The sequence below is a fragment of the Talpa europaea genome (assembly GCF_964194135.1).
Source record: "Talpa europaea genome assembly, chromosome: 12".
NCBI classification, from domain to species: domain Eukaryota; kingdom Metazoa; phylum Chordata; class Mammalia; order Eulipotyphla; family Talpidae; genus Talpa; species Talpa europaea.
The window spans coordinates 39,376,647-39,390,986 of NC_140079.1; the positions used below are offsets into that span (position 1 = coordinate 39,376,647).

Genomic DNA, 14,340 nt, shown 5'->3' on the forward strand with positions numbered 1-14,340 from the left:
CACAGGCCTCATGCCAGTAGCCATTTGTTCCCTAACTTGCAATAGTTGTCTCCTAAAATAAAGAACCAGGTTTGTCTGAATTAAGGTTTCCACTAGGTGTGGGGAAATAGGTCTTACTCTTGGCCTGGTGGGAGCTGTTAAACCCAATTCCATGCAGGCCTGGCTTCCAGTCCCTGGCCACTACCCACCCCAAACCCTCCTCTTCCTCACTTCCACCTGAAAGCCTAACTTGCTACTTATTTGACAGCAAAATCTAACCTGACTGGCAAAATCCAACTTAAGCTGCCACATGGGGCTCTCCATATCCAATTTGGTAAGACTTATTGCATGTTTCACTGCAGAAACTTGCTGGTTACAGGTGTTGCCTGCACTTTGCTAGAAATAGTTTGTGTCATCTGTGCCTTGTTACCTTTATAAAATCCAAAAATTTGTAATCTGAGACACACTGGGTCTTACGTCTTTCAGCTAAATGACTGAGATCATTTGGGACCTACCTGTGAGATCATAAGTGGAAAGTGGCTGGCACCTTAAACAGGACCTCATTAGCAGGTGTGGGCATTACAGGTGTACAGGGCCTTTCACGGGTAGGAGGAGTATGGTATGAACTCATGGCTTTTTCTGAGATGCTAGGTCTTGTACTACGTCAGATTTAGCGGAACAGGGAGGCTCAGGAATCCTCTATGGCAGGTGTGGCTCCTATCCCAGGAGGCCCACTCTGTGTCAGGATCTGCTTAAGAGGGGAGATGATGAGATTGCAAGACATCAGGGAGGAAATAGCAGTCCCAGAGAGGGTAGAATGCAGGGACGGACTTGACTGTTCTCAGTGGCAGGGATGACTCAGGCAGCTCAGAACTAGGACTCCTAACCTGAAGTGTTGGGTAACCCTGGGGGTGGCGTGGTGTGTCCCATGATCCCTTTGAAATGGTACCCAGTTTTGCATTAGGGATAGAGGGAAAAGAGTCAATGGTTGTGACCTTGCATGGAGCCTCCTTGATTGTAGAAAAGGGGTGACATGGTACTTCCATGGAGGGAATACATGTAAAGTGCTTTGCAGCGGTTGCCTGATTCCAAGTAAGGACTTGAAAAGCCATAGCCATGGCAGTAGCTTTGCTTTTGGTTCTCTGTTCATTTTTCTGGGGAGAGTCTCCCTCACTTTGATGGGATTCTCAGAGAGACCTGAGAAAGGTTGATAGTCACTGGACGACAGCCCCAGATTGGGGAGTGAAGTGCGTGTCTCTTGCATGTAAGGGGTGGGGATAGTCCATGGGAGAGCTGGGGGCCTTATGTTCCTCTGGGACTGGGAGGGACTTTGAAAGGGCAGAGATGAGAGGTCAGACCAGTGAGAGCTAAGGGCAGGTCACTGAATTTCTAATCAGGAGTACTGGGCTGAGGGAGGGGGACCCACCAACATGGTAGATGGTGGGGAACTGATCTCATCCAGGACACGGGATCCTCAACAGGCCCTAACTTGAAGTTAGCAAAATCTTGCTGCGCATCTGATGTGTGCCAGTTACTGTCTTAATACCTGGTGGATACTGTGACACTCGGGATATAAGCACAGTGCCCTGCATTTGTGGATTCTGGGTGATGTGTGTGTGAAGGGAGAATGCTGGGGGAGGGGTTGCATGGATGTAGATGGGAAGAGGTTGATCAGGTTCCGTCCCCTGTGCTGGAGATTTCTACAGTATCCACCCTAGAAGGTTGTTGTAAAGTGCTTAAAATAGTGTCTGGTGTGGGTGGGGGTGGGGGGGAGTAGGAGGAGGATGGATGTCAGAATGAGTCCTGAGGCCTACATGGCCCAGGGCAGCCAGTGTGGTTCGAGCACTGCTGTGGGGCGAGGTAGGCCCCAATCAGGGCCTTGACATTGGTTTATTCTCTGAGTGCTTGGCAGTGACATTACACCTTGGGGTTGTGTCTGGGCTCAAGCCCAGTTCTACCTCTTCCTTTCCTGGGTGACTAAGCCAATATCCCCAGATCTCAGCTTTCTAGTCGGTGGTGAGGATTCACTAGAGGGACTTAGCTGATGGCAGGGTGGATGTCTGTGCCTTTAGGCAGGGCTCCTCTCAAATCCCGTGATCCCCACCCCCTGTGTGTGCCCAGTCTGATGAAGCAGAGAGAAGGTGGATGAATAACCTCATTCTACCCCTGTGGGGAAAGTGACCCCAGAGCCAGCCTGTAGAGAATGGCTGCTGAGGAGCTAAGTGGGGGGGTGTGAGACCAGAGAGAGTTGAAGTGGGAAGGAGGGAACTCATGGGAACAAGGTGGGGGCCAGTGGCTCAGACTGGGAAAGTATCTCTGAGTCAGTGCACTGCTCTCCTGGGTCCCTGTCAGTTTCTGGCAGGTCTCGCAGCAGCCCTGCTTTGCATTTCCAGGCTAGAATGCTCTGCCTTCCTACTGCTTGGACTGTACCACTCTCTCTTGGTTTGAAGCTGTTGGAGGCCCTGATTAGCATAGGCGCTGGAGCCTTACATTTATGTGACTCTGTGACCTTCACCAGGTGACTTTAGTTTTACATTCTGGTTTCCTCCTCCAAAGTGGAGGGCAGTTTTGAGGACCCATGTTAGCTTACTACATCCAGAAGGTGAGTAACCCATGGTGTATATCATTGGTCTAACTCTATTTTGTGGTCTAGAAGAGATGTGTCTAAGGTGTAGCAACCAGGTGTGGGATGGATCATAACATCCCAGATAGGTAGAGCTGGCAGTAGGATCTCCTACTGGCCTTGGAGATCCTGCCAGAGCCCTTCTAGTCCTGAATAACTTGGGAGGGAGCATTCACCTTCCTGTCATCTCACTTTGGGGACTCACTTGTGGAATCAGGTTCCCCATATCCGCTCAAAACTGTGATATCTGCCCTGAAGCTTGTTATGTTCATAACTCATATCTCTGAATCCAGAGTCCCTGATTTCTCTCATCTCATCCACTTTGTTCTCCAAAATCCAGTTATGTGAAGGAAATTGAGACCAGGTTTCACCCAGGCTTACAGGAGCTGGATATGGGGACTCTTTGGCCCTGATTTGTTTCCTCTGGTGGATTCTGTTAATTCTTATTTGTTAACTAATCGATGTGCTCAGGCCTTTGATATTTTGTTTGAGGCTCGTGACAATTAGTGTACACCCCTGTAACCACAACCTGTTAGAGGAGGCTGGAACCCCTCTAACCTCCACATAGCTTTGTTCAGTCAAATAGGTCTGCTAGGGGCCTCCCTGGTGGCACAGGGGCTTAAGTCTCAGCACTATGAAGCTGTTGACAGCCACTACAGCACGAGTTCGATCCCTGGCCAGGGAGCTACCCACATGGCACAGCAGACCTCTCCTGTCTCGCCCACTGCAGCACGAGTTCGATCCCTGGCCAGGGAGCTACCCACATGGCACAGCAGACCTCTCCTGTCTCGCCCACTGCTCCCCTCAGCAATGTATTTCAGTGGATCCGCCTGTTCTGCTCCCCACTCTGTCTCTGGTGAATCCTCTCATCCTCCACACCTTTGGCGTAGACCCCAGCTCTTGTATGCATAAATAAATAAATCTTTGGGGAAAAAAACAAACAGGTCTGCTACCAGGTGGGTTATCCCTGAAAACAGATCTAGAACAGTTTTGGGGAGATGGGTGGGTGTGTGGCTCTGTCTCCCACCCAGCCCCATATCCTTGGAGAGAAAGGGGAGAATCCCAGTTTTATTTCATCTTTTTGTCTCTTTCAAGCGATTCATTGACCATGGCTTTGGCAAGAGTGGGTCTGGGCTGTTTTTCTTTTTCTTTTTTTTTTTTAAAGATTTATTTATTTATCCAAGCACTGGGTACAGTCAGAAGCGCGGGAGCGTGAGAGGATTCACCAGAGCCAGAGCGGGGAAGAGAACAGGCAGACTGACGAAATACACTGCTGAGGGGAGCAGCAGGCAGCAGGAGAGGTCTGTCGCGCCATGTGGGACCCTTGCCAGTGGCCAGGGATCGAACCGGCGCTGCAGAGGCTGCGGGCAGCTTCGCAGCACAGTGTTCAACCGCTGCGCCACCAGGGGAGGCCCTGGGCTCTTTTTCTTTAAGATTGATGGTAGATTTGCTCCCCCGCTAATTGTATTCCTGTGGCTGGATTGTTTTTTCACTGGATGCGTTACACATGTCGGGGTGGAATGGTTTTATGTCTAAAAACCTGCTGACAACACACACTAAATGCAATTCTGGCAAGGTCCCTTGAAAGGACCCTGGCAGATCTGTGTACTAATGAAATAGGGATGCTCTTGTGATCCCTTCCCGGGGACATGTGAGTAAATAATCAAAGACAGATTGGGGGGCCTCTTGCAAACCCAAGAGGAACATTCCAGTGAATTTGCCACATTCTTCCTTTAGCTGAAGGGGCAGGCAGGGCTTCCAGACTTCTGACTTGTGCCCTTAGGGGTCCCTTAATAGAGACCTAGCTCTGGCCTGAACTCCCTGGGGACTGGAAGTTGAAGTCCCCCATGTTGAAGGAGCTCCAGGGTGTGGGGTGAGGGATGGTGATGGGATGCCTAGCACTTGCTCCCTACCACCCTAATCCCCATGCCCTGCTTATCAGTGCATCCAAGACTGACACCATGGCCAGTGTTTACTGGGCACCAGAGGTGTGCCAGCCAGGCACTCTGCCAGATGCTTTACATTCATTGCCCAGCCCTGAAGGTTGGTTGGCACCAGGGCACTCAACAGAGGCGAGACTTGGGCTGAAACCAGTCTAGTCTCTGCTCCCCCATACCACACATCCCAAGTTGAGCTGCAGTAGTGGCATCTTCCCCATTTTATAGACAAGAAAACTAAAGCCATGTGTGGTAGACAGCAGAATAGGATGCCAGCCCACATTTGCTTTTCTGTTTCCACCTAACTGCTTCTCAGGCAGTGCTGGTGAAACGTCAGTGCCATAGAAAGGGATTCAACATTTAGTGTCACCCATCTGCCCCCTCTGTCCTTACACTGTGTCAGGGTGTTAGGGGGAAAAGGATGTCCTAAAGCTAATTCCATACAGGCTTTGTGGACTCCACCCCCACCCCAGGCCAAAGCCAAAGACACTGGGAACTCCAAATCCCATCACCACCAAAGGGAAGGTGGCTGGGACCTGAGGGTGGGGTTAAGCAGCCAGGTGGATATAAAGGCAGACACGTGGGCTTTGGAGGGGTCCCCCATTTTGGCTCTCCGCCAGCTAGCAGCGCTCTGAGTGCCTTTGGGTTCCAGGTCGGCGGATCAGGTAGGACGCATTAAAGACTTTATTTCCCTATTTTCTCCCTGAATTGTACATTTCCTCAATTCCCTTTCCCTTGTAAATAAACCTTTTATTAACCTTTTGTGTGTGCCTGTAGTGGAGTATTAATGAGTCCCTTTTAAGCGCGTGGGTGAGGACCCACAGCCAGGCAACCTGTTTTATTTTATGTCCGGGTTGCCCTATAACAAGGGAAGCAACTCCTGAGAACTTCCCAGTGCCAGTCTTTCCTCATTCGTGTCTCACTGCGATTCTATTGTGGTGTCAGGCATCCTCTGTCCCCTTGCCTGTGCCACATTTGGAGAGGCAGCTGCAGACCCCAGGGATAGGGGAAACAGCCCTCTTAACTCAAAACATCCTGTGCTAGGCCCTCTGTAGTGGGCCCAGTGTGCCTGGTGGAGGCCTTCTGATACCAGCACGGCCCCAGGACATCCTGTTTCACCTCTGGGCCATTGATCAAAATGTTTCTTTAAAGATGCCCTTGCCTAGGGCTCCAAGTCAGCAGTTTCTTTCATCATTCTCCAGGTCTGCCCTATTGTCAGGCCTTTCCCCATTTGGCTGCTATGAAGCCATCCCTGGTTCTTGGGTTGAGGCTGGCCCTGGGACATTCTCCCCTCCTAGGAACAACATTTTTGCTGCTCAGAGCTCCTTCCTGTACCAAGCAAACTGTCCCGGCAGTAACAGAGTCAGAGTGAGGCGTGAGGCAATCCTGCTGCTCTATGACATGCCTCTTTTCACCCTGCCTTCCTCTGCCAAAGGCCTTCCCTGCGTGCCTCTGTTCTCACACAGCACTGCCCAACTGGCTCCTGCCATTTGTCACAAGAAATGGAGACTCTCAGTGACTCCTCACAGCCCTAGGAGGTGAGGCCCAGGGGCACCTGCTAGCTGTGGTCAGGGAGCCAGGTCGTGACCCCTACAGCCCTCAGCGCTATTCTCTTCTGGAAGCTGGGACAGCTTTGTCTGGAGTCTTTCACAAGCTACTGGATCTCCAGGCCAAAACTCTTCTTGTGTATCATCTCTCTGTGCTTTAATTTTCTCTCTTGAAAACAATCCAAGTGTGCCTTGAAGGTGGTTGAAAGTATTAACTGAGGTACCCCAATGTATTAAGTGCTTGCCCAGTTTTACATAAATCACAGCTTCAAAGTCGGGGCCAGAGCAGGAGGGGCCAGCCTAGCCTAGCACAAGAAACAAGGGGCTGGGGCTGCTGGTTTTGTTGCCTTGGCCGCCCTCCCTTTTCATAATTACCCGCTAGGCTCCCTGCTTTCAGGCACACATCTGCCGTCCCTTTTGTAGCTCACAAAGCCCCAGGCTGTAGCAGCTGATTAGCATGGATGGGGGAAACATTTGCATGTAATGGCTTCTGCCACAGCCATGTCCTTAGTATTCTTTCCAGAAACATCAAACCCTGTCTTTTTCTGGTCCTTCTTTTCTTGGAGTTGCTCTTCTGCACACTCCATATTTGACTGGTCTATGGATATCTCCAGAATAGGTGTGCAGACCCAAAACCTTTAACCCTAAGACAGAGCTGGCCTCTCCTCACCTAGTTCCCCGGCCTCTCATCTCAAAGCTATCAGGGATGTATGAGACTTGGGTGTCTTTCATACAGGTACTTTTCTTCAGCCTATGGCCAGCATCCTTGGGCAGCGCCTAACTGTCCTGAGACAGAGAAGTGCTGGGGGCTGCCATGGTGGCCTTGCTTCCCCAGATGTCAAAAGAAACTCTGGGAGGCAGGAAGCAGTGCCTCCCAGATGGCTGCCTCTCAGATATTCAGCCTTCCCAGTGTCCTGTCATCCTGTCATCCTGTCGCAGGGTGACCTGTGAAGTGATTTGGGAAACCTGTATTTTCAGGGCCCCTCTTGAAGTATAGTCATGAATCACTTAAGGGTGTTTGGCCAATGATAAGCCACATATGATGTTGTCCCATTGAGCCATTCCTTATAGCCTGAGTGTGTAGTAGGTTGTGCATGAGTACACTTGACTTTCGCACAACGAATTTACCTGATGATGGATTTCTCAGTTAAGTGATATGTCCCCGTTGTTTAGTGACACGTAGACTGTAGATTTAACTTTTTAAGTTGCCTCATAAATTGCTACCTCTGGACCCCAATGTGAGCCTTTGGGCCTAGCAGAAGTGGTTGTCTGTTAAACTACTGTGAAATATTTTCAAGGAATAAAGGGTAACGCAACACTCACCGTATGCTTCATCCCCTACTTTAAGAAATAAAATGCTGGTGATAGGAGCAAGGGCCCTCTCCATCCTGTGTCTGCCCAAGGAAGTAGTCTCGTGTTCTGTCAGCTCTGGCTTATAGGCTCCTTTGTACACGGTCCTTTTCTCTTGGCCTGGAGACCCAACCTGGAGCCTCTAATGAAGACATTGCCAGGCATTGTGTGCGGTAGCTTACCCGTAGGCTTCAGTGAGTTGGCTCCATGTCCCTGAGGAGCTTGTGCCGCCCCGAGAGGCTTCCAGCCAGATTGGTGCAATGGCCAGCAGGTGCCTGTTCTGGACCCATTATAATCTTGTGTCCAGTATTCTCTCCCCTTCCCCTCATCTTTATAACATTGTGTCCAGAATTTCTCACTGTCACCTTGCTGTTGTATTCTTTGCCTCCAGCCAAAGTGCCTTGGGGACGTGGTGGCTGACATGGGTCAATACCTGCTGGTGTGGTTAGGTCTTGGTCACAGGGTGTGTTAGTCTTTATGACACCTTGGAGCTATGCATTGTTATTTTTCTAGAAAAGAAAGCTGCGGCTGGTGGGGACAAGTGGCAGAGCCCAGATCCAAACCTGGATCTAATTGACTCAAGAGCTGGGGTTCTGGGAACTGCACCTGGCTGAGAAGGGCTTTGCAGGTCCACTGCGCTTGGCCTAAAGAAATCCTAGCCTTTTGAGCCTCAGGATGCCTGGGCCTGCCCAGCCTGCTGCCCCTCCCCCATCACACCCACTTAGGTTGTTGGGGGGCGGGGGTTGGTTACCATCCTACTCTAGGAGAGACAGTTTCTTGAGGCTGAGATGAGTGTTCCATCCTCCAGCTAGATCTAGGAAGACAGGACTCAGGTTGTTAGGGGGAAAAGGCGGTCCCAAAGCAAATTCCATACAGGCTTTGTGGACTCCACCCCCACCCCAGGTCAAAGCCAAAGACACTGGGAACTCCAAATCCCATCACCACCAAAGGGAAGGTGGCTGGGACCTGAGGGTGGGGTTAAGCAGCCAGGTGGATACAAAAGGCAGACACGTGGGCTTTGGGGCTCTCTCCATTTTTGGGCTCTCGGCCAGCTCGGAGCGTCCGGCCAGCTCTGAGAGTGACTTTGGGTTTCCAGGTCGTCGGATCGGGTAGGACGCATTAAAGACTTTATTTCCCTATTTTCTCCCTGAGTTGTACATTTTCCTTATTTCCTTTCCTCTTGTAAATAAACCTTTTATTAACCCTTTTGCATGTGTCTGTAGTAGAGTATTCATAAGTCTCTTTAAAGCGCGCGGGTGAGGACCCACAGCCAGGAACCCGTTTAATATCGGGGCTGCTCTATAACAAGGTTGCAGAGGGCTGGCCTGTTCTCACTACTCTTCCCCAAAGGGGTGATTTGGGGAACACCTAATCAGACCTGCTGATATATCAGGGAGCTCCCAGACAACTTAAGTAAACACCAGGCCTTCCCTGCCTCCCCTGTCAGGATGGCCTTTTGTCTAGTTATCTTTCATGTACAGGGTAGAAATTCAAAGCCCTCAGGAGACTGTGACATAAAAAGCCTCGCTCTTCATCCATCCTGAACCTGGCCAGCCCCCTCTGCACCAGTTTTCTAGAGTGACCTATCTGGTCTTCTAGGCATATACCAGCCTGCGTGGATAAATCTCCCTGGGAACCCACTAAGCTTAAAGTTCTCCACGTTTAAACAATGAGGGAGGAGTGTGCCTCTCATCCCAGCAAAGTCTCTGAAGTCACTTTATTGTGTTTCTTTCTAGACCAACCTCAGTCATGCAACAACTCCCCCACCCCCTTTGGTTTTTTACATCTATTGTGCGTGTATTTTATGCTGCTCTCCCCTTAATAGTGTGGCTTGGTCATCTTAGCATGGCAGCATCTACAGATTGAAATTGGCTTTTCTTTGTTCATTCTTTCAATGGGAATGGAGGCTTTCTGGGTCTCCCTACATCTTTGCAGACATATGCAAATTGAGCAGTGGTATAAAGCCTCTAAAAGGGGTTTCTGGGTTGGAAGTGTATGATTGCCCTGGGAACAGATGCCCAGATTTGGGCTGCCACAGTGTACAGGGGTCTAGGTGCTTTTGGGAGGGGTCAGGATTCATCAGGGTGCTGAGGAGCCCGGGGTGACCTCATGGTCCTCAAATAACCCCCCAGGGTTGGGCAGTGTGTGGCAGCAGCTGTTCTGATTTTTCCCCAGGACAGCACCAGAGGAACTGGCTTAGGTTACAGCTGATAGGGTGGGGTTTTTCAAGCTGGGTTAGGATTCCTAGAGTGGCATTCTCTTCCAAGGCTGGCATTGGGCCTCTCTGGTGGTGCAGGGGTTAGAGTCTCAGCACTATCAAGTTATCTCCAGCCACTGCAGTCTAAGTTCAATCCCCTACCAGGGAGGTGACCCACGCGGTGCAGCAGACCTCGCCTGTCTTGCCTGCTGCTTCCTTTAACAGTGTATTTCAGTAGATCCGCCGGATCTGCTCCCCACTCTGTCTCTGGTGAATCCTCTCACTCTTCCCCTTACTTCTGGCTTACACCCCAGTTTCTGCAAATAAATAAATATAAATCTTTATTTTATAAATAAATATAATTTTTTTTTTAAAAAAAGATTTATTTATTTATGCATACTCTTAAGAATTGGGGTATAGGCCAGAGGTGCAGGGGGTGAGAGGATTCATCAGAGACAGAGTGGGGAACAGAACAGGCAGAGTGACTGAAATACACTGCTGAGGGGAGCAGCGGGCGAAACAGGAGAGGTCTGCTGTGCCATGTGGGTCACCTCCCTGGCTGGGGATCGAACTCGTGCTGCAGTAGCTGCAGATCGCTTCATAGTGTTGACACTTTACCCCTTGCACCACCAGGGAAGCCCCAAAATAAATCTTTAAGGGCCTCCCTGGTGACGCAAGGGGTTAAGCATAGCACTGTGAAGCTATCCGCAGCCTCTGCAGCACAAATTCGATCCCCCGGCTGGCCTGGGAACTACTCACATGGCGCAGCAGACCTCTCCTGTCTCACCCGCTGCTCCCCTCAGTAATGTATTTCTGTCAATCTGCCTGTTCTGTTTCCTGCTCTGTCTCTGGTGAATCCTCTCACCCCCTGCACCTCTGGTCTAGACTTCAGTTCTTGTAAGCATAAATAAATATTTAGAAAATAAAAAGACTGTCTTTGTTCTGATGCCTTGATAGCGGCTGCTGCCAGTCGCTAAGTACCTAGTCCACACCCTGCTGCCTCTGTTATCTCTCAGAATCCTTGTGGCAGGGAGCGATTTCATTCTCTTTTAATCTCCATTGCACAGATGATACTCCTGGGGCTGGGAGTAAGACAGGCAGGCAGTGGGACTTTATCATCTCTCTCTACACATTGTGTCATGATCTTGTTTAACAGAAGAGGAAACCAAGGTCCATGCTAACTCAGCCAGAGAAGAACAAATATGGCTCTGAACCCAGGTCTTCCTTGATGTCCATCATTTTAACCACTGCCCTTCTTGGTTTTCTCTCTGAATGAATTGAGAATGATCCTTCCCTCTCCTGGCTGTGGGGGTGCCCTGTCATGCAGGATTGGAGGGGATCTTCTAGTGCCCAGTTTGGAAATGCTGCTGCAAGCAGGTTACATGAGTTACACCCCCATTGGTGTGTATCCTTGCTCACCCTACCTTTTTATTGGCATCCTTTGCCCTCTGCTTCCCACTGGCAACCGGAGTGCAGGTGGAAGGGTAGGTCTGACTGACTGGATCACCCTGAGGCCCCTGTGCCCAAGTTGGCATGGAGAGGCTGCAGGCACATCTGCCCACGGAGCCTTCGTACCCGAGCAGAGGGCTGCTGCTGGGTGGGCTGGCTGAGATCAGCACCTTGATATTTCTGTGCCCGAGGGGCTGGTTCTCGTCCTCCTTTTCACCTGACTCTTTCATTTTAATGTGGAATATTTTCCTGTGGAAAGGTGAACAACTAACTCATGTTTTATTTGGCAGTTGGAGGTGATTTAATAAAAGACCTCACATTTGGACAAGAGTTTCTACTCTCCTCTCCCCCTAGTCTGCCAAGATAAATAGTTTTAATTATTCCTCATTCAGTGGCTATCATAATTTTCTCACTAGAGAGGCCAGGACTTGAAATGTGGCCTTTTTAATTTGTTTTTGTTTTTTTCCCCGCCTGAGCGGTGGCTGCCTTCCTGGCTCACCCTCCACCTTTCTTTTCTCCACAAGAGTCACTGGGTCCCACTGACCCAGGTGTGTCTAACCTGAAGGGCCCAAGGACCCCTGCTTGTTCTTTCACTTTCTAGAAGCAAAGGGATGGGAAGTAGTAGCAGGGATGTTAACTGTGTGACTGCCCAGTGCCCAGGGTGTTCAGTCAGTTAAGTGACAGTCTCAAGGGCATGCTGTAGGACTTGGGCATCTGTACTGTTATCCTGGCTGCCTCCTGTACTTAAGCAAGGAGTCCTGCTCCCTTGCTGTGGAAACGCTTAGCTTTTTTTTTTTTTTTTTTTAAGATTTATTTATTTTTGTACAAGAACCAGGGTACAGGCCAGAGGCATGGGAGAGTGAGAGGATTCACCGGAGACAGAGTGGGGAACAGAACAGGCAGATCGACTGAAATACACTGCTGAGGGGAGCAGTGGGCGAGATAGGAGAGGTCTGCTGCGCCATGTGGGAATCTCCCTGGCCAGCCGGGAATCGAACCCGCACTGGAGAGGCTGTGGACAGCTCCACAGCACAGCGCTCAATCCGCTGCGCCGCCAGGGAGGCCCCAAAACTCTTAGCTTTTTTTTTTTTTTTTTAATTACAAAGCTACTTTTAATACTTTGGGGTGAGCCCCACAGGAATAAAAAACACTGGGAAGGGGTAGCCCCCCCCTCACCCCCAGGAGTTGCCCAGGAGGGGAGAGGCTACCTGAGGGGAAGGAAGCACAAAAGGGACCCACTGCAGACTCGGGGCAAAGGGAATGCCATCGGTGGTGGGGCCTATGAGCACTACAGGAGGAAAGGCGAGCGTGATGGGACTGGCTCCAGGCACACAGGTGAAGGGCAAGAGGGTTGGACACGAAGCCACAAAGCTACTTGGGTTCTTCCTTCTTCTCGTTTGCCTTTTTCTGCTTCTGCTGCATGATCTCCGAGTCCCTCTGCTTGCGGGTGGCAGCAGATAGCCCGTCATCTCGGCGCTTTCCTTTAACGGAGTCGCTCTGCTTTTTCATATTCTTCTGGCGGGCGAGCTCGCGCTGGTTACCGTGGGTCATGGCGATGGCAGCAGCTCCGGCCTGCCTCCGTTGCCAAAACTCTTAGCTTTTTGAGTGCCCTTTGTGGACCACATGCTGTTGTGCCGGTCACATGCAGTTGGTGGGCAAGCAAGGTGGACCTTGAAGAACCACTGTGCCATGCCATGTCTAGGAAGTGCTGGAAGACCTCTAGGAGGAGGTGACAAGGACACACGAGAAGAAGGGATGGTGTTCCAGGTCTCAGGAGTCAGAGACAGAGAAAGGTCATGCCTGTGGTCTGGGGGTACTGAAGTTGGGTGGCATAACTGGAGAGGCAGCAAGTGTTGGTGGGTACTTGTGAGCCCCATAGGGAGCTTGGACTTATTCCAGAAGGTTCTGGGAAACCATGCAGGGGTGTGAGTAGGCAGGAGACCATAGCACATCGGCCATGTTAGATGCTGTATGGGTGGGAGGAAACCCTTTGGTCAGTACCTCTCAGAAAGGTCCCTGTGTCTGCTTTTCTCTGAGGCCACCTGCTTTTGAGGCCCTTCGGCATGCCTGGCCCTGAGTTGGGCCCTGGGTTCAGCCCAAGTGTAAGTTGGTGAACACCTTAAAATGTATTTCCTTTAAGTCTGGGACCCAGGAGACCCACCTTCTGCCACCCTGGATTCCTATGGGCTGTCTTGGAGAAGTCAAGGTGGGTGAGGAATAGCTCTATTTCTGCCTGTCTCAGTATGTGGTCCCTTGGGTGCTGCCCATGACTGAGAGCAGCCGGACTCCCAGCTTTTCTTCACTATTCACAGCCCTCCTCCAGCTTGCCCATCTTGCCTGTTTTGGCAACCTCCCTGGAGCAGCCAGCGATGCTGTCTCAAGCCTCCCCACCTCCATTCTTCCTGCTGGACCCTTTAAAGGAAAACCACTCCTCCTTGTGTGTCTCGCCCACTCTCAGTGCTGACACTCAACACTTCTAATAACCAAGTATGTGTGTGGCGGCGGGGGGGCACATTTCACACCACTGGGCATCTTACAGGTCAGTTCTAACACTGTCTACTTGCAGATACCATCAGAGTCCACAAGTGAAAGGCTCCACCCACAAGACTATATTCTCTGCCCTGTTTCAGATACCTGATTGACTTTACTATAAGTCAGAGGCTCCCACAACCCCCTCCTTGGGTTGGATTGCTTTGCTAAAGAGGCTTACAGAACTCAGAAACATTTTACTCATTAGATCACAAGTTTATTATAAAAGGATGTAACTCAGGAACAGCCAGATGGAAGGAGTGCGTGGGGCAAGGTGTGTGGGAAGGAGTGTAGTGCTTCCGAACTCTCTGATGGCTGTACTCTCTCTAAAACTATGTGTTTACCAACCTGGAAGCTCTCTGAACCCCATCCCTTGGGATTTTATGGAGGCTTTATTATACAGGTATGATTGATTAAATTTCAGTCACTTGGAAGCAGCACAGGAAATGGTGTGGGTGTGGGCATTCTAGCTCTGTTCTGCCTCATCATGCAACCCTGGGCAACGAGTGAGCCGTAGCCCCATGGGACTGGCCACTGGCAGGAATAGGCACTTACACCACTCTGCCTTTGTCCGAGGACTGATCCTTGTGAGAAGAGGGGGGTAAGAGAAGGTAGAATGGTATATGTGAAGGCTTGCCCACTGTGGGGGCCAAGGGACTGAGTGTGGCCATGAGGAAAGGGATGGGAGAGGGAAGCTGAGGAATGAGGCCTTGGCTGCCAGTCTGAGAG

The 14,340-nt window shown here is 50.6% G+C and overlaps 2 protein-coding genes across 2 annotated transcripts in view; one reads left to right on the forward strand and one right to left on the reverse strand.

Moving 5' to 3' along the window:
- The window catches only part of CARM1 (coactivator associated arginine methyltransferase 1), a gene marked incomplete at its 5' end in the record, with an annotated part of 41,754 nt that overhangs the window by 8,801 nt on the left and 18,613 nt on the right, over positions 1–14,340 (forward strand). The gene's annotated exons all lie outside the window — the stretch shown is intronic.
- Positions 12,391–12,633, reverse strand: LOC311181324 (small EDRK-rich factor 2-like; the record flags this gene model as incomplete). The annotated part of the gene is made up of 1 exon (XM_084249691.1): positions 12,391–12,633. The coding sequence occupies one exon, from the start codon at positions 12,631–12,633 to the stop codon at positions 12,454–12,456; it is 180 nt and encodes a 59-aa protein (XP_084105817.1). The 3' UTR covers positions 12,391–12,453.